At 34.1% G+C, this 19,831-nt stretch overlaps 1 protein-coding gene across 1 annotated transcript in view; it reads right to left on the bottom strand.

The window, feature by feature from the left end:
• ADAMTS6 (ADAM metallopeptidase with thrombospondin type 1 motif 6) overlaps positions 1-19,831 on the bottom strand; it is a 131,067-nt gene that overhangs the window by 103,134 nt on the left and 8,102 nt on the right. Inside the window, exon 3 of the mRNA XM_039255521.1 lies at positions 3,920-4,027. Within this exon, the coding sequence (XP_039111452.1) occupies positions 3,920-4,027 (108 nt within the window). The remainder of the gene's footprint in view (positions 1-3,919; positions 4,028-19,831) is intronic.

Here is a 19,831-nt window from a genome sequence, read left to right as displayed (position 1 = left end):
CTAAGGCTGGAAAATAATGAAATGAATAATGATGTTCTAGTAATATACACTAGCACCTTTCCTCTGAAGAGGCCCACTAAAAGCTTACTGATATATTATCTTATTCCATCCTCACAAGATCGCTACAAAACGTGGAAATAGATTTCTCTCATTTTAAAGTGGTGATGGGGGTGCCTGGGTGGTTCAGTCAGCTAAGCGTCTGACTTCATTCAGCTCAGCTCATGATCTCATGATTCATGAGTCTGAACCTGTGTCAGGCTCTGTGCATGACCACATGGACCCTGCTTGGGATTCTCTCGCTCCCTCTCTCCCTGCCCCTCCCCTTCTCATACTCTCTGTCTTTCTCAAAATAAATAAGTAAATAAAGTAGAATTTCATTATTTTACCAGTTATAACACAATTGTATATTCTTATCTCAATGTTCTGTCCATAGTCCTTTCTTATTGCAATTCTTGAGATAACATATTGTTACAGGTAGATAAGTGAAAAATCCACTTTGTATTAAAGGGTAGAATACATTCTTACCACTGATCTCAGGTTCAATGACTCGGTTTATTCCTGTGACAATAAAAATTGGCTTTTGTCTCTGCAAAATTTCCCATCTGAAGGTAAAGTAAAACCAGAGGTAGTCTAGAGGGCAAATTTTCAATTTTAGAATCAGAAAGCCCTAGGCAAGGGTGCCTGACTGGCTTAGTGGGAAGAGCATGTGACTCTTGATCATGAGCTTGAAGCCCATATTGGGTGTAGAGATTATCTAAATAAATAAAACTTAAAAAAAGAAAGAAAGCAAAAAAGTAAAAAGATCTAGTATAGAGGCTCAGCTCTGCTATTAAATTGCTGTATAATCTTAGGTTCTCAAGTCTGAACTTTCCTCAACTATAAAATGGAGTTAAAACAGTACCTACCTCATGGGATTTTTGCCAATATTAAACAGAACAAATACGTACCTGGCACAGTGTAAATACTTTATAAATATTCATTACCATCATTACTGGTAATGCCAACTATATGTTAATGCTACACAAATTTGACCAGACTGACTAAAATTTCCACTTTAACTGTTCTCTAGCTCTTTGCATGGTTGTTTTAAGTCAAATTTCTAATTTCTGATTTAATTTCCAAATAGATATAGCTTTCAGAGAAAAAACTGCATTTGGCTACAGTAAACATTGCTTCCCTTTTATGGAAAAAATAGTAACTGAAATCAACAATAAAAATTCATAAATAACATGGCAAGTGCAGTGAGTAAAAAATAAATAAAACATAAACAATGACTCAGTTCCCTTTTCTAGTTCTTTGTATTTTTTTCAATTAATTAAACATGTAGGTTGATCTAATTCTTTGAAAGCCTCTTCATAAATTCACTGTTAATGATAGAGATAATTTGAGAGTCTTCTCATAGTGCTCTTTTTTCCTTTCTATGAGTCCACTTATGTATTTGTTCTTTTATTCATTCATTTATGATTTGTTAGGGCTTTTCCTAAAGCTATTGATCTTCCATATCTCTGAAAGGATGGCTAACATTTGTTTTGTAGATTAATTTTAGATGGTGTTATCCAACAAACTGACTATATAAAAACATGATGTTATGAATATGAATGATCTCTTGGTACACAGACTTTGCTACACTTACAAAGTTCTTAAATAGTTTCTCATGGAGCCCAAGCCGTTCTGTTGAGGCATGTCAGAAGCTGACAAGGGTCCATGGCCAGGGTGGGGAGGTATGAAAACGGTTCTTTAAACAAGAATATTTCCATTTTTTCCCCAAATGTATCATCAGAATTCTGTAGATTTCTTTTGAAGAAAGGATTTAGGGATCAAAAAGTTGGCAACCATTAACCAAGATTAAGAATGTGAATTTTTAGGGGTGCTTGGTTGGCTCAGCTGGAATAGCACACCACTGATGATCTGGAGTTGTGAGTTCGAGCCTCACATTGTGTGTCTGAGATTACTCAAATAACCGAACTTTAAAAAAAGAATGTGAGGGGCACCTGGGTGGTTCAGTCAGTTGAGCATACAACTTCAGCTCAGGTCATGATCTCATAGCTCATGAGTTTGAGTCTGGCGTTGGGCTCTGTGTTGACAGCTCAGAGCCTGGAGCCTGCTTCAGATACTGTGTCTCCCTCTCTTTCTCTCTCTATACCCCTCCCCCACTTATGTTCAGTCTCTCTCTCTCTCTCTCTCTCTGAAAAATAAATAAAACATGAAAAAAAAATAAAATAAAAGAATGTGAATCTTTAAAAATCAAATACATTTTTGACCATTTCATTCACTTTCTCTTGTCTGTGCTTATACTGAATGCTTAAAAGTATTATATCTCTCATTTGTTTATGTAAATTTAAATTCAGTACTGTTAGCTTTGTTATTACTGAGAGTGTTTTCTTGGTATCCCTCAAAATTATCTATAATTTCCCCCAAAATACCATCTCTATCACATATATGCACATAGCTATAAGATGCAACATTTGATGGTTCTCTTATTAAGCATAAATGAGAAGATTTTAAATATATGTGTCTACCAAATAAAATATTAGTGGGGTTTAGCTGTGTGCTCTCAGATAGCCAGTATTCATGGTTTTCATACTTGAAGTGATTATATAATTCATAGAATATTTGTATGAGGACTCTGAGATGTTTAAAAGAATGAATTCTTTATGCTTGGGATTAAAAAAATAAATTAAGATAAAAAGAGCCATCAGGCTTAGTGATAGTATTAAACCACGGACCATGGACTAGATCACAAAAATAATAATTAATCAATGGCAATAAAGAAAGAGATTCTCACTGTAACTTTCCCCCCTTACTATTATGCATTTCTTCTAAGTACAGATTGATGTAAATTGCTGCTTGTCATTGACAAGAGCTGCTGACTCCAAAATAAACCTAGACTGTTGTTTCAAGAATGCAGCTCTTACTAGTTTCTATTACTTTAGTGAAAAAAAAAAAAAAGAAAGAATTTTTGGTAGTGTGTAAAGTACCCTGTATTTTTATTGGCTACTTACAAAGTCTCAAAAAAAGATCCTTAATCCTTTAAAAATGACCCTATCAATTCATACATTTAGCACAATTTACGAACATTTCCAAACTCAGCATGGAAAAGCCATCAACATGGCACTAGGTCATGGGTCCTGAATGAAGCCGTCAGTAAGGATTAATAAAACTGTGACAGCTGCCCAAAAGCTTTCATTCTTTTTATTTAAACATCAGATGGCAAACTGAAATTCAGTGTAATCTTTGTTGAGAGTACCCCAACATGGAAGAAGTCAGAACTGAGAATAGAAGACAGTCGTAGTTATTATTGTAAATTCAGTATATAGCAACGAATTCTAGGATTCACATATATAGCAATTCCTAAAGAATTTCAGAAATAGCATAAGCTATTCTTTTCTGTTTGAACAATTCTTAATAATGATATTTTTTGAAAATTAGATGATGAAATTAAAATTATTTAGCTAAAATTTCTATGCTCAGCAAAATATTTAATTATTCCTATACTACCAGCCCTTTCCCTCATATCGTAATTTAAAATCAACTTTAGTTTCACTTTAGTTATAAAATCTATTTCTGGGTCACATAATTTTCCTGAGAATTATTTATCAGAAAGAAACTCAGAGTTATATGACTAAAGAGACTATATTATATGACTATAAGATTGTTGTTGGATTTTCTGTACAAATATATATGTATATACACAGAAAGGTGTAACTGAGCCAGAAAATAAACAAGCACTGTAATTTCCTGAACACTGTAGATGTGCAGATACCAGTATGCATCAATTAACTCCTTAGGCTAGGTATTTACTATCTTCTCAAGTACACATTATATTAGTATGCATGATTTCCTAGTGGTTGAATATGAACACCAGAAACTGATCAATTTAGCCTATTTGTCAAATAGCTAATAAATCATTTAAGCTTACCCCCTTTTCAATATTCCCAGTTTGACAGAGTGTTCCTTCAGCTGCAGGAATACTGTTGGTGACACAGCGGTTGCTTTTGCTGAGACACCAGAGCTCTCTACACACTTCCTAGGAAAGAAGGCAAAAGCAAGTTGATCAGAAGTAGAGACTAAAATTATGTCCACTTCTTCCATATACCTATGTATGCTCAGCATTACTTTAAAAAGACATCTCATGTGTTTTTCTGCTGTTGAAGTACAAGATGTTGGAGGATGTTCTTATGGAAGATGTTATCCATTTTGGAATCATTTAAACATTTTTCTTTATAATTCTTATTTTAGTAGATGTGCAGAATTGTCACTAATATACTGGGGTGTCTGGCTGGCTCAGTTGGTAGAACATGTGATTCTTGATCTCGGGGTTGCAGGTTTGAGCCCCACGTTTGGTGTAGATATTCCTTAATAAGAAAATCTTTTTTTAAAATAATTTATTGTCAAGTTGGTTTCCATATAACACCCAGTGAATGAGAAAATCTTTTTAAAAAATTCTTATAAAAAAAAAAAGAAATTTCACTACTATAGAAGAGTAGGGAGAAGGGATGACTATGTAGAAAGGAAATATGTTTATTACTCTCAGAAATATACAATACCACAACTTACCAATTATTAATAAAGTGTTGCCAGGTAGATGACTTCCTTGACCTACTATAGTATTCAAATAAAGGCCATTTTATTTTATTTTTTTAAAAATGTTTATTTATTTTGAGAGAGAGAGGAGAGAGAGAGCAGGGGAGGGGCAGAGAGAGAGGGCAGGAGAGAATCCCAAGTAGGTTCTGCCATGTCAGCACAGAGCCCAAGGTGGGGATCAACCCCAACAATTGCAAGATCATGACTTGAGCAGAAATCAAGAGTTGGATATTTAATGGACTAAGGAACCAAGGCACCCCAAATAAAGACCGTTTTAAATAGAAAAAAAGAGACCCTGGGCATGGGCAGGGTGTAATTTCTAATCTAAAAATGTTATTTGCAGTTCCTCAGTGTAGCCCACCTGCATGAAAGGGAAATGTGGTTTCAAACAAATGCTGCTGTTTATGTGTCATCTTCATAAGTGACATATTTCAGATGCTGTTTGGAGCTATCTTATTTTCTTTATTATGATCTCTTATTATTCTACCTTAGCATGAGAGAATTACAAAACTTATTCTAATATTGGCAAAATATATAAAATACTTTGTTTTGTTCATACTATATTGATCTGTCAATTTTAGTTTTATTTACTTATTTTATTAATATTTAATTATTTTTGAGAGAAGGAGAGAGAGAGTGTGAGCCAGGGAGGGGCAGAGAGAGAGAGACAGAGGATTCAAAGGAGGCTCTGTGCTGACAGCATAGAGCCTGATGTGGGGCTCAAACTCATGACCCACGAGATCATGACCTGAGCTGAAGTTGGATGCTTAACAAAGACTGAACTATCTAGGTAACCCAATATGTCAAATCTTAAAGTAAGGTGCCCAACATATCTCTGGGTGAACTGTTATAACTAACAGGAAAAAAAAAAAAAACCTACTTTGAAGAAAAATACTCAAAAAACCCTCAGTTTCTTTTTATTTGTTATTAAAACTAGCACCATTACTGATATTACGAGTGTTTATGGGCACCTGGGTGGCTCAACTGGTTAAGTGACTGACTTAATTTTGGCTCAGTTATAATGTCAAGATTCGTGAGATGGAGCTCCACATTGGGCTCTGCGGTGACAGCTGGGAACCTGCTTGAGATTCTCTCTCATTCTGTTCCTCCCATGCTCACATTCATGCTCTCTCTAGCTTTCTCCAGTAAATAAATAAATAAATAAATAAATAAATAAATAAATAAATAATTTTTTAAAAAGTGTTTAAGTTAAACTAGAACCATTTAGTATAATATATATATAATAAAATATATTAATCTGGAGTGCAAAGATAAATTTACGTATAACATTCATTTGAATGCTATTACTCTCCAACTGCTCTTTTCACTCTCAAAACATAATTATAAAAAACTATGTCACATAAACACAACTCAGAAATAAAACAGTAATGTATTTAATTTGCTGATTCACCATTCCTACAAGAAGAAATGCCCCACAGGTATAGCATATTGAAGGGATCTCTTTGGGTTCCTCCTCCTTTGGGCACAAAAGGAGACATATGATTTCTATTAGAATTCCTTTCGAATAAATCTTATCTATATCTACTTTACTTACTTTATATATCTACTTAAATGTCATTTTTCTTTATTTATCTACTTTAAATTCTATTTGGAGAACTACTAAACTAGAAGAGAGTTAAAACATTAAAAAAATAAAAACAACATGTACTGTGGATCACTATATAAAGATAATTTTTCTGTTCTTACAATTGAGTGTATTACAAACTCTACTTTCTTTCTCACCTTAAGTTCCTGTTTAATGAGAAGGTTATTTATACTATTTTAGTATTCCTTTTCTATAGAAGACAGTTTCTTAACATATGTTGTTAATTATACTATTTTAGTTTAATATTAGAAAAGCAGTAGAACTCACATTTTAGGGCTTTAAAATACTGTCCTATGCATAAAAATACCCATATTCAAAGAAAAATGTGTTCACAAAAACACAGAAGCATTGAAAGAAAAATGTATTAAGATTACAAAGAAGGGCATCTGGGTGTCTCAGTCAGTGATGCGTCCAACTTCTGCTCAGGTCACGATCTCACAATTCTTAGTGATTTCAAGCCTCTGCTGTCAGCATAGTGCCCATTTCTGATCCTCTGTCCCTCCCTCTCTCTGCCCCCACCATGCTTGCCACAATCTTTCTCAAAATAAATTAAAACACTAAAAAAATAACAAAAAAAATCCATAACCCTGGACTATACATACTTCTGATCTTTTATGATTTTTATTAAGTCTAAATCTTACTTTGGACGGAAGTAAAAGAAGCCTAAGTTTAGACAGAACTGTGAATGAGAAACCTATCATTGAAAAGGACAATGTTCATAGCATCTATTAGGAAAACATACTAGACAGTCGACTTACAGAAACCCTATTTTCCAAAAGTGCCTTGAAAATCTCTACCTAAAATGGCAAGTGCTGACTATTTCCAAAACTTTAATCTCAAGGATTCACAGTACAGCCCTTTGACAGAGCCTTATTCTATACAGAATGACACATTTTGAAAGGTAGATTCCCACTGCTAACAGGATTTTATTACCTGGTGGGTTCATGGGTATTTGAATTTTGCTACGGCATTAACTTTCCACAAATTACTGTTTAAAGTGTGCAACTGTAAATCTATGCATAGGAAATACTTACAAGGTGTTAAATTAGTCTCTGAAAAGGCTCTGAAGAGTTTTCAGACAGATCTCTTATCTAGAATGTCAACTTGGGTAATAAGGATTGTGATATCTCCATTAATATTTCCTAAGATAAAAAAAATTACTCACTCGAAATATAAAAACTAAGAAAATTTTATTTCATGTCAAGATAGCAAGAGGCATACTTCATGAAAGAATAGGAGAACATTTCATATGTTCAGAAATAGCCTTCCCTAAACTGCTGGATCCCAGAACATGAATGCATATATTTATTTGCATAGGTATATGAATAGGCATATCAGTTACTAAATAAGCGCCCTTAGGTAGGTTCCAAGCTTGTTCACTATTAAGTTAAATGTTTTCTAAAATTTCTTGGCTCTTGGGGAATTTGTATAACAGCCATCATAGTAGGGATTGCCTGGCTGGCTCAGTCAGTGGAGCATGTGACTCTGGATCTCAGGGTCAGGAGTTCAAGCCCCACGTTGGGTGTAGCAACTGCTCAAATAAAAAACTTTTTAAAAAACAAAAAAAGCCATCATAGTAAATGGATTAATATCCCTACATAAAATATATGATAGAGCATAGTTTTAAGAGAGATTGATGATTTTTTTTTGGCTACCCACCAACTTAGCTCTAGAACATAGTTCTCTTTCACATACTCATAATCTTTTATGGAAGAAGTTAAGATTTATTATGATTACTCTCATGATTTCTATAAACTAATGAACCATTACCTGTTAGAATTATTCCCTTCTCTAATCCTACAATTTATTTTGGGAAGACTCTCTAGGAGAAATGTGGGTCTCTGCGCTTGCCTTTGAGTTTAAGGCAGGCAGTAGCTCAAATGCTATAGACTGATACTATTCTATGGAGTTTTTTATACTCTGTGATGAAATTAAAAGAATGATGTCATTGTGGTAAGATTTTTCATGAAACTAATCTTTTTATCTTAATGAACTCTTCTTATTTATTAGTTTTATTCCTTTTACTTTTTAGGTGCTACAAAAGACTGTGAGTTTCCTGAGGGCAAGGTATGGGTTTTAATGGCAGTCTTTACAAAATGTTGGCAAAATTAAAAGTTGGTATCCCTGTGTACATTTGCTAATTTTCAAGGAGAAAATTTCTTTGTGTACAAAAGTCTAAAAGCTTTTGAAACATTCATTGCCCAAAACTTGATAATCAATATTTCTTCAACAAATCAATATATTTATCAATTAATTGTCTCTTATGTCCTACTGCTATCTTCTGAATTCAATTTCTTTCTTCTTGACATGAATCCTTTAAGTGTTAATTTAGCAAGGGAGACTTGTTCTCAATGTTCTCAAAATATATTTATTTAACCTTCATTTTAAAAATGATATTTTGGGGTGCCTGTGTGGCTCAATCGGTTGGGCGGCCGACTTCAGCTCAGGTCACGATCCCCCAGTTCATGGGTTCAAGCCCCGTGTCGGGCTCTGTGCTGACAGCTAGCTCAGAGCCTGGAGCCTGTCTTCGGACTCTCTCTCTCTCTCTGTCTCTCTCTCTCTTTCTCTCTCTCAGAAATAAATATTAAAAAATATTTAAGAAAAAAGATAAATAAAATGATATTTTAATTGAATATAGAATTCTAAGCTAACATTTATCTTATCTCAGCATTCAAAGGTGTTAAGTTCATTGTCATTGAGACACTATGGAAGCTGATGAAAAATTGTTTCTCAGTCTTAGTAACTGTTTGTGATATTCTCTAGTTGCTTTCAAGAGTTTGTCTTTGCTATAGTGCAGTTTCACCATTGTGTCTTTTATTTATCAGCTTCGGGTTCATGCTTTAAATTCATATGTTTCTTTGATTCTAAAAAAGTTATTAGTTATTATCTTTTTTAATATATACTTCCCCATTCCTTCTTCTGGAACTTCTATTCAACTTACACTGGATATTGTCATTCTAACCCCCATGTCTCTTAAATTCTTTTCATATTCACCATATATTTTTCTATTGGGGTGCTAATCTTTCACTTCATGATGGATTGTTTCCTCATGGTGTTTGCTATTTTCTATTCAAGCTTATCTTCAGGGAATATTGTTTTTTCTTGGAATACCCCATGTTTCCTGAACTGTAGAAGTGTAGTTTTGTGCATGTGTCTCTATTATACACTTCAAAGTTTCAGTTGTTTTTCGTTTCATTAGTTTTCATGTTGATCGATTTGGTCAACATTGCATAGGTAGGCTGTACAGTCATACTCTGTTATTATGTGAGGCACAAGCCTAGAGCTTCAATATCTCATGTAAGCTATTTTCCCCCATCCAAAGCAAAGGGCAGACAAGCTTACTCATCATTTCCATTTACCTATTTCTTCATAGTATAAATGACCCTTCAGTCATGCCCAAGATGATGTCTCCTATCCTAACACAGAAAACACCAGCTCACCAGCTTGGCACTCAAAATAAAACACCTCTTCAATTTTGGTACACCTTTACCTTTCTATTTTGGTTCTGATATATACAAACTTTCTGATATATACAAACTGAAATGTAATAAATGCATTCTGTGAAAACCTTTGCCTTATGCAAAACTACTTATGAAGAAAACAGGGTATATGGGGAAAATATGGTTGGAGTAGAGCACTGAAAATCTAGGTAATTTTGTAGCCAGAAAAAAAAACAAAAGCATCAACAGTTCTGATGAAAACTTTGGAATTCTTAAATCTCAGCTGCCATTTCATCCCAGCAGACCAATCAGCTGATCCTTTGTAGCCTTAAACCCTGTGACTTGTGATGTTTTCTCCTTAAAGACGTAGGTCTTTGACGGTATCTGTCTCCAACAGAAACCATTTTCATAAAACCTAAGAATAAGATTCAAGTTATAGCTTCTTTATCAGTCATTTTTAAAAAATAACACAAAGGGATATATATTTATAGGTTCTTCATTTGCCCTTGTGATTTTTATAGATTTGTTTAGAGTTTTGGGAGTGGAGCCACTAAGCTATCTACTGTGGACAATAAAGACCTTAGTTTGGAGCTGTTTTTCTCCTATGAGACTATATATAATTACTACAAATTTTTTCTTTGTGAGAAAGCTTACCTGAGCTTCCTGTCATTAATGCACTAGGAAACAATCACATATGAACAAACAAGACTTATACATTATACTGGCATCATTCCACCATCTGTCAATTTTCCTATGTGTATTCTCATCACAGAAACACATGCTGTAGCTAAATAAATGATATTTAATTATGCTTTGTTCATTTTATTTCTCCAACATTTTCTGCTTTTATATCTGGAGAAGTGATTGTATTTGCTATTTGTCATGTTTTTGAAACTGAAACCCTTTTCCTGGACATTAAAAAGCCAGTCATATAAATTGGAGATAAAATATGCATGCCAGGGTGCCTGGGTGACTCAGCCAGGTAAGCATCTGACTTTGGCTTTGTGAGTTCGAGCCCCACATCAGGCTCTCTACTGTCAGTACAGAGACTGTTTCCAATCTTCTGTTCCCCTCTCTCTCTGTCCCTCCCTCACTGGATCTCTCTCTCTCTCTTTCTCAAAATAAGCAATCTTAAAAAAAATACGCATGCCAACTTAGAAGTCATTTGAATAAGTGGATAAAAACCAAGGGGAGAGATTTGAGTTCAATGTATAGAAAATTATTCCAGAAGTCAGAGCTGAACAATGATGAAATAAAACTGAATCTCTCATTATTGAAGATACTGTAGCTTACAGTTTAGGACTCTTAGTAGCAATGTTGTAGGCAGGGGGCAAAAAAAGGAATGAACACTAACTTCATTTATTTATTTATTTATTTTCATTAACTTTTTAAGGGCAGAGGGTCAACCATGCTACGCATATTTATATTTGTATCTCACTCAACCATCACTACAATTTCTCAGAAAGTGTGAGAAAATTTAGGTTCAGAAAGATTTAGCAATTTGCTTCAATTCAAAATAAATCAGATTCAAATCATCTCCATCTGTATTAATGCCTAAAATATCTCCACACAACTAAACTACTTTCCCATTTCTCTCCAACGTACCACAGTTGAATAAAGTGACTGGTCAATTAGAAAATGTTTACTTGCATCACTCAACGTTCATAATACCCTCTTATCCTTTGCCTGTATTTTAAAAGAAGTGATCTCCAAATAAAGACTATAATGTACTAATACATAACATAAACATTCACTAGCTGTCAACTTATACATCTTTATTATTATTATTGGAACTTCTGAATCTAATAAAACCTTGTATTTGGATTTTTAAAAGATACTATAGCCATAGTCGTCAAAAGGATTCCATGATCTTCCATGAGACAGGAAATTTAAAATATTTTTACTTATTTAAAATTTTAATATCAATTCCCAAACTTCTAGTCTATTTGATTTTTCAAATGAATGATACTGTTTTCAACCATTAACAATAATAAAAAGTAGCAAATATAAATCTTAATAAAATACATATAAAGGTTAGATTTTAAAGTAATTATTAATTAAAATAATGTATTTGATATTCAGGAAACAACTTTGTAAAAAAATGAACTAGATCTCTATTGATCAGAGTAGAATAATTGATTATTTTATAGCCAAAAACCCTTTCAATACAAAAAATATTTTCATAATTGTAACTGTTAAATGATACTTAAAAATGTGAAAAGGAGCTCTATGATTTACCTGGGAAAATTAAAATTATCAGTTTACATAGGGAAAAAGAGATACTATAAAATTACCATACCATTTTATAATTATTATATCATTAAGGAAGTAAAATGGTACAGAAAAATAAAATGGCCTCTTTATTGCTAGCTGGTCTTGTTTCTAACTTTTTTAAACAATTGTTAATTTCACAGAAGAAAGCTACACACATTTCCTGCCCCTGGGAAGCCCTAAACCCTATGCCGTCTTGGGTGTTTGGTTCTGAATATGAAACATTTTCTTTGTCCTCATTACCCTAACAGTAACATCTCTCAACAGCTGTTTGCAATAAAGGATCCTGACCGCCAAAGGGTAGAGCAGAGCCTGAAGAGGTCAGGAAGGAGCATCAATGATTATAAAGATTACTTATCATGGTATCACACAAAGGAAAATTGAAAACCAACATATGGTGACCCCGTGGCCTGGCTCCAGGTGTTTAGTAGCCGTCTGAAGAAAGAGAATAATGTACCCTATTTTAGCTTTAAATAGGTTAATCCTGTTGTGTGGGTAATTTAAAAGCAAGAGATCCTAGAAAGACATATTTTTGTTGTATATATGCATACAAATATATATATATATATATAAAACAAAGAACTAATCTAGAAATGCAAGTTAAATAATTATCAATTTGAAGAGGCTAAAAAAATGATTAAATAGTTTACAAAACTACCTCTAAGAAGCAAACACAAAGTAGGCTGCCTGGGTGGCTCAGTTGGTTAAGCATCCAACTCTTGATTTTGTCTCAGGTCATGATCTCAAGGTTCAGGATCAAGCTCCATGCTGACAGTGAGGAGACTGCGTAGGATTCTCTCTCCCTCTTTCTCTGACCCTATGACATCACCCTCTCAAAGTAAATACAATAAACATTTTTCTTTCTTTCTTTCTTTTTTAATAAGAAGAAAATGCCAAGTAAAAATACCTGATCTTTAAGATTACCAGTGATTACGGACCTAAAATTTGGGGTTAACTTTTAAGGAAAACTAAAAAACAAAATCAACTTTTTCTTAAGTATTTATGTTTGGACTACAAAAGAATATTGAGGTGCTAAAATAATTCCATGAATTGTATTGCCATATCAAACCACACTGTAGAATATTTACACCACCTTAAAATCTTCAAGGAAAGTGGTTCTACAAACTCCCTCAATGCAACATTCTAATATTTAATAACTTCAAATTCTTCCTACTACCTAATCTACAATCTTCCAGCTGTAAAAATGAAGATGACTGTGTTTTTTAATGCTCTTGATAGGGAAGAAGAACAATTTGTTACCAACAATCAAAGTATAATAAATGTTCCAAAAGCTTGAAGACAGTTTTAAGTCCAACATTTAGCTTTCTTTTTTATAGGCTACTCAAACTCTATTTCTTTAAACTTCCCTTATATGTACTTCTAAGTATTTCACTATCATCCTTCCCCAAGTTATCTGCATCTCTTAAAAAATAATTGGGTAGGTAGCCAACAATTCCCTAAAAAGACTAATAAACTCTTTTTATTAGAATGATTCTCAAGTAGAAAGCAATGACTTGAATCTTAGCTAATTGGTGGTGATAAAATAATAAACAAAAGGGAGTAAGCATGAAAACATTAAAAACTTGAGTCTGACAGACAAAATATGTCAGGGTTTATTAAGTACTCTCCAGGGTGAGGATACCCTGATTAGACAACTCAACTATCTTATATTTAGCAGGCTACCCTGTTCGCAAATAGCTAAGCTTCAGGCAGATATAGCTTGATGGTATTCTTATGGTTATTAATTAACATGTTAATAACAATAATTTAGGGGCACCTGGGTGGCTCAGTCAGTTGAGTGTCTGACTTTGGCTTAGGTCATGATCTCATGGTTAGTGAGCCTGACTAAGGCTCACAGTTATCAGTTCAGAGGCTGCTTTGGATCCTCTGTCCCTCTCTCATTCCCCTGCTTGCACTCCCACTCTCTCGGAAATAAATAAAACATTAAAAAAATGTTTAAATATAAATAATTCATATCATCCTATATTTTAATTCTATGCTTGCCAAACAACTTTTAAAAAGAATTTCTGTATGTATACATTTTCATTCATTTCATCTGAGTTATAGTGCAGTACCCTCCAGTATAAAAAGAACAAATTTACATTTACCTAGAAAAGCAAGGGCATTGCTATGGGGGAGTATCAGCAGTGGCGGAGTCACTTTAGTATTGTGTAGAATGTGCTTTCGAGGGGAAGAGAGAAAGGGAGGGAGGAGCACATGGACCACTTTGTAAGTCTTCAGTTTTCCAATATGGTTTCCCCAGATTACAGAATTACATTTGTTTCCTAAAACACAATGTGTCTTAGAAATTCTGTGATTTTCTCCACATCCATATCCCTATTGGTCTCATTCATTAAAACACCTTAAGTAGTTACCCATTGCTCTTAAGATAAAAACCTAGAATTCTTAACATGGCCTATAAGGTGCAGACAGATTTAGCTTCCATCCTCTTTTCCTATCTCATTTATATGGTGCTTGCTTTGAGAGCTTAGCAACACTAGCCTTCTGTCAGCTCTTCCAATACACAAAGTAGTCACAAAGGTTCTCTCCTCACTACTCCTCAGCAGATAATTCTTTTCACTTGTTTATTCAACAAATATCTTTTAAGTTCCTATTTTAAGGGAGGGATTGTGCTACACACTATATAAACAGCCATGAACAAGGCAGGTGGAATTCTTACTCTCATGGAACTTATGTTCTGCTATAATTATCAGCTCATTCTTCCAACAAATACTTATTGAGCACCTACCATAGCCAGGCTCTGTTCTAAGTGCTGGGAAAAGAATAGGGAATGAAATAGGTAAAATCTCTGTCCCCAGGAAAAATCTATTCTAGGGGTTAGGCAGGAAATAAACAAGATGAATTAGCAAAAGTAATAAATTGTAAGGAAAATAAAGAGAGGAAAATGACAGGGAATGTGTGTGTGTGTGTGTGTGTGTGTGCGCGCGTGCATGCTCATGTGTATATGATATACATGTGTGCACATGCAGTTTTAGATGAAGTTGTTAGGGAAAGTCTTACCTAGAAGATCACAATTAAATAGTTAATAAGTAAGCAGATAAGCAGGATGATTATGGCTTGAAATAAGTACTATGAGGGAAATAAAAAGTATAATGTAAAAGGGAAAAACTGGGAGAAGACTTTTTCTAAAGATAGACTGGACAGAAGGCCTGTCTGAAGAGAAAATGTATTTGAGCTGAGACTGAAGGATGTTATTGTGTCAAAATGTGACCCTTGGAATATCTTCATATGCTCCCAAAATACACATGGCTTAGATTCCCCTACCGCACTTTGACCAGCATATCAACTATACAGGAATAATCATGGATGACATAGATATTCATAGAAGAAAGGGAAACATTTATTGAATGTCTGCCATGTGCCAGGTAAATAAAAAACACTTTGCATGTTTGACATGCCTTTCACCATCTGAGGCTAACAAGAATAAATTGGCTGTTGTTCACTGGAAACAGTATGAGTAAAATCTAACAATAATCAATTTGAGGTCATAGGTAATAGTGAGTGGCGAGGATACTTTTATTTAAAATATTCTGTTTCATTGTGAAACCATGTATTAGAGCATGTGTTTCCATTTATGGTTCAGAATACATGGTCCAGTGATAAAACATTGTTCAGTTCTACACTAACGTAAATAGTAACAATGTACAACACATTATTATGCATTTATGTGCTAAATTGTAAGTCTATGTGAACAGTGACAAATTTAACAGATAATAAAAAGTTCATATAAATTAAACAAAGCTATGATATCTGTAAAATTTATCTGGTGTTGTGAAAAGGGTAGTTCACTCAGTTAAGCATCCACCTCTTGCTTTCGGCTCAGGTCTGGGTTGGAGGCCCATGTTGAGTTTGGTGCTGGCAGTGTGGAGCCTGCTTGGGATTCTCTGTCTCCCTCTCTCTGCCCTTCTCTCCCCCTCTCTCAAAAATAAATAAATAAACTAAAAAAAAAAAAAAAAAAAAAAAGAAAAAGAAAAAAAATTCTCTGGTGTTATCCTGGTCCTTAAAACTACCTGCTCGTGAGCAATTACTCCTCTCTCTCTTTCTAAAACCACCTTATTAATGTATGACTGACACACAAAGAAGCTCTACACAGTTGGTGTATACAACTTGATGAATTTGGAGATAAGTACACATCCATGAAACCATCACCACAAACTATGCTCTAAACATATCCATCACATCCAAAAGCTTCCACTCATCCTCTGTATTATCATTTTGTGTGTGTCATAAGAACATAAGTTCTTGTTTTTTTAGTTTTTAATCTTTTTTTAATGTTTATTCATTTTTGAGAGACAGAGACAAAGCAGGGGAGGGGCAGACAGAGTCAGGCAGAGAATCTGAAGCAAGCTCCAGGCTCCGAGCTGTCAGCACAGAGTCCAACGTGGGGGGTTCAAACCCACGAACCATGCAATCGTGACCTGAGCCAAAATCAAGTTAGACACTTAACCTACTGAGCCACCCAGGCACCCCAGAACATAAGTTCTTAACATAAGTTCTAGTCTCTTAGCAAATTTTAAGTATAAAATTCAGTATTGTTTACTATAGGTACTATGCAGTACAATTTTAGTATATGTGCTGCCGAAGCGAGCACGGTACTATGCAGTACAGTAGATCTGTAGGATTTATTCATTTTACATAACTGAACTTTGACAATACCTCCTCATTTTCAATTTTCCCTAGTCCTTTAGCAACTACCATTCTACTCTCTGCTTCTATAAGTTTGACTATTTCAGATTCTGCACATAAGTTGTATCATGTAGTATTTGTACTTCCTGTCTACCTTACTTCATTTAGCATGTCCTCTGGGTTCATGCACATTGTCACAAATGTTGGGATCTCCAATTCTGTAGGCCCAGATCATATTCCATTGCATGTACATACCAGATTTTCTTTATCCATTTGTCAATGGACATTTAGGTTGCTTCCATGTCTCAACTACTGTGAATAATACTGCAGTGTCTAGGAGAGTACATATACTTCTTTGAGATGCTGATATAATTCTTTTGGATATACCCCCAGAAGTGGAATGGCTGTACTTCTATTTTTTTTATTTTTTGAGAAACTTCCACACTATTTTCCATAGTGCCATAGTGGCTGCACTAGTTTACATTCTCACCACCAATGCACAAGGGATCTCTTTTCATCACATTCTTGTCAACACTTATTTTCTTTTGTATTTGCTTTTATTTATTTATTATTATTACCATCCTAACAGGTGTGAAGCAATAGCTCATTGTGGTTATGATTTGCATTTCCCTGATGACTAGTGATGTTCAGTACCTTAAAACATACCCACTAGTCATTTGTATGTCTTCTTTTAAGAAATATCTATTCAGTTCTTTAACCATTTTTTAATTGGGTTATTGGGGGTTCTTTGTTTTGTTTGTGTGTTTTTTTTCGTATTGCTATTATAAATTTTGGACATTAAACCTTTATCAGATACATGATTTGCAAATATTTTCTTCCTTTCCATAAGTTTTATTTTCATTTTGTTGACTGTCTCCTTTGCTGTGTAGAAGATTTTAAGTTTGATGTAGTCCCAATTGTCTATTTTTGCTTTTTTTGCCTATGTTTTTGCTTTTGTTGTCTACGTTTTTGGTGTCACATCTAAGAAACCATCGTCAAATTCAATTTTTCCTTATGTTTGCTTTCAGGAGTTTTAATGTTTTGAGTCTTATATTTAAGTCTTTAATCCATTTTGAGTCAATTTTTGTGTATGGTATACGATAAGGGTCCAGATTCATTCTTCTGCCTGTGGCTCTCCAATTTTCCAATACCTATACCTATTATGTATTGTTGGCACCCTAGTCAAAGATTCATTAATCATACAGGCTGAAAATGTCTTTATTTCTGGTCTCTCTTCTCTTTCATTGGTCTGTTTGTGTTTATGCTAGTACCATACTATTTTGATTACTGTAGCTGTGTAATATATTTTGAAATCAATAAGTATGATGCCACCAGCTTTGGTCTTCTTGCTCATTTTTCCTTTAGCTACTCAGGGTCTTCAATAGTTCCCTGTGAATTTTAGGGTTCTTTTTCTATACCTGTTAAAAAGTGTCATGTGATTACTGCAATCACCAACTGATAGTTTCCAGTAAATTATGTAGTGGATATTGTTGAACTACGCAGAACCATTAAGTATATATGGAAAAAAATTGTTTAGGATATGATTTGTAGTAACAAAATAAAGAAATGTAGAGTTATGTCTGAGACTAAGCCTTGAATTAATTTGTGCTTTTTAGAAAACAGTCAAAAGATCACCTACATCCTCTACAATATATAGGCTCATTAGTGAATTCCTTCCAAAGTTTAAACTTGTTATTATTATTATAAAATATTTTTGTTAATCTATTTTTAATAATTCTTTTCTACTAAGAAACAGGAGACAAATGGAAAGTAGAAGAGAAACGAGACAACAGATTCTATAGAGCTTTACAGGCAGCAATTTTCCTCTAAACAGGCAAAATACATTTTTTTGGACACACTGATTCTGTTTTATTTGTGATGAATTTTCATTCAGGACACATCAAAGACACTCTCAGAAACTTGCTAATACAGCTAGTAGATTTTTGTAAATGCTCTAGTAGCATCTTGTTTTGCGTGCTGCTCGTCTGTACTTATATCTTGCTTTGAAGAGGTCCTAACTTTTTACGAAGGGTAAAAGAAAACAAACTCATATCCATACCTAGGGTTCAAACACGTGAGAATTTATAAACCTGAAAATATGCTTAAGGGAAGCTTTCTAGATCACCTCTCCCAAAAAGACTGTGATAAAATGGAGAGTTTTGTTTTGTTTTGCTTAGAAACAGACACCATTTGACGAAAATTGATAAACAGTGTCTCCTGAAATAAAATATATTTGCTATCTTTATTTATTAACATATATACTACATCTAACAGAAAATGGAAGTAATCTACACCTTTTCTTTTTTTCTTTTCTCTTTCTTCTTTCTCTTTTCTTTCTTCTTCCTTCCTTCCTTCCTTCCTTCCTTCCTTCCTTCCTTCCTTCCTTCCTTCCTTCCTTTCCCTCCCTCACTTCCTTGTTTCCTTCCATCTTTCCTTCCTTCCTTCCATCCTTCCTTCCTTTATTACTTTTAAGAGCATGCACATGAGCAGAGAAAGGGCAGAGAGAGGGAGAGACAGACTCTTAAGCAGGCTCTAAATTGCCAGCATGACGATGGATGCTGGGGATTGAACTCACAAACTGTGAGATCATGACCTGATCTGAAATCAAGAGTTGGATGCTTAACTGACTGAGGCACCCAGGCGCCCCTAGACCTTTAACAACTTTTGTTTTGACCTTGGAGTAGGTAAATCAAATTCTGTATTTTAGCTTCACCATATACAAAATATTAATAGATAGTTACAATTTTTATCAAAGTAGTCTGAAGTATCCCAGGAAAAAAGACGCTACGTAAAACCACAAACCACATATCATTTATAAATTACTATATTATACAACTATATTACTATGTATACATTATACCATTTTGTTTTTTGTATTTATAGCTATTACAATCTCCTCACTACTTCTACTGAAATTGAGGAATACCTAGAAAGCATAAATAGATTATATACAAGGATAATGGTACAAGATATTGTCCTGAATTATAATAAAAAATAAAAATTTTCATGTAAACTCTCAAATATAACTAACATGTATATTACTGGACCTACTCAGTAAGTATTTTTTGTAACCAGATATAATCACTAGTAACTGAAGTAGAAGCGATGGAAAGCTGATCACTGGTGCAGTTATGTGTTATTCTGTAGTTGCTTAAAATCCTCCCTAGCATCATTAGAGTCCTGGTAATTGAAAGAGGGATCATTTACTGATGCCCAACACCAATGTATCCCCTCACTAAAAGGATGTAATGTTCTTTTAAGTCCCCAGTGCTTGTGTTTAGTG

Source organism: Hyaena hyaena, unplaced genomic scaffold, assembly GCF_003009895.1.
Source record: "Hyaena hyaena isolate Hyena2069 unplaced genomic scaffold, ASM300989v1 scaffold_530, whole genome shotgun sequence".
In the NCBI taxonomy this organism is placed as follows: domain Eukaryota; kingdom Metazoa; phylum Chordata; class Mammalia; order Carnivora; family Hyaenidae; genus Hyaena; species Hyaena hyaena.
This window is presented reverse-complemented; position numbering and strand designations above follow the sequence as displayed.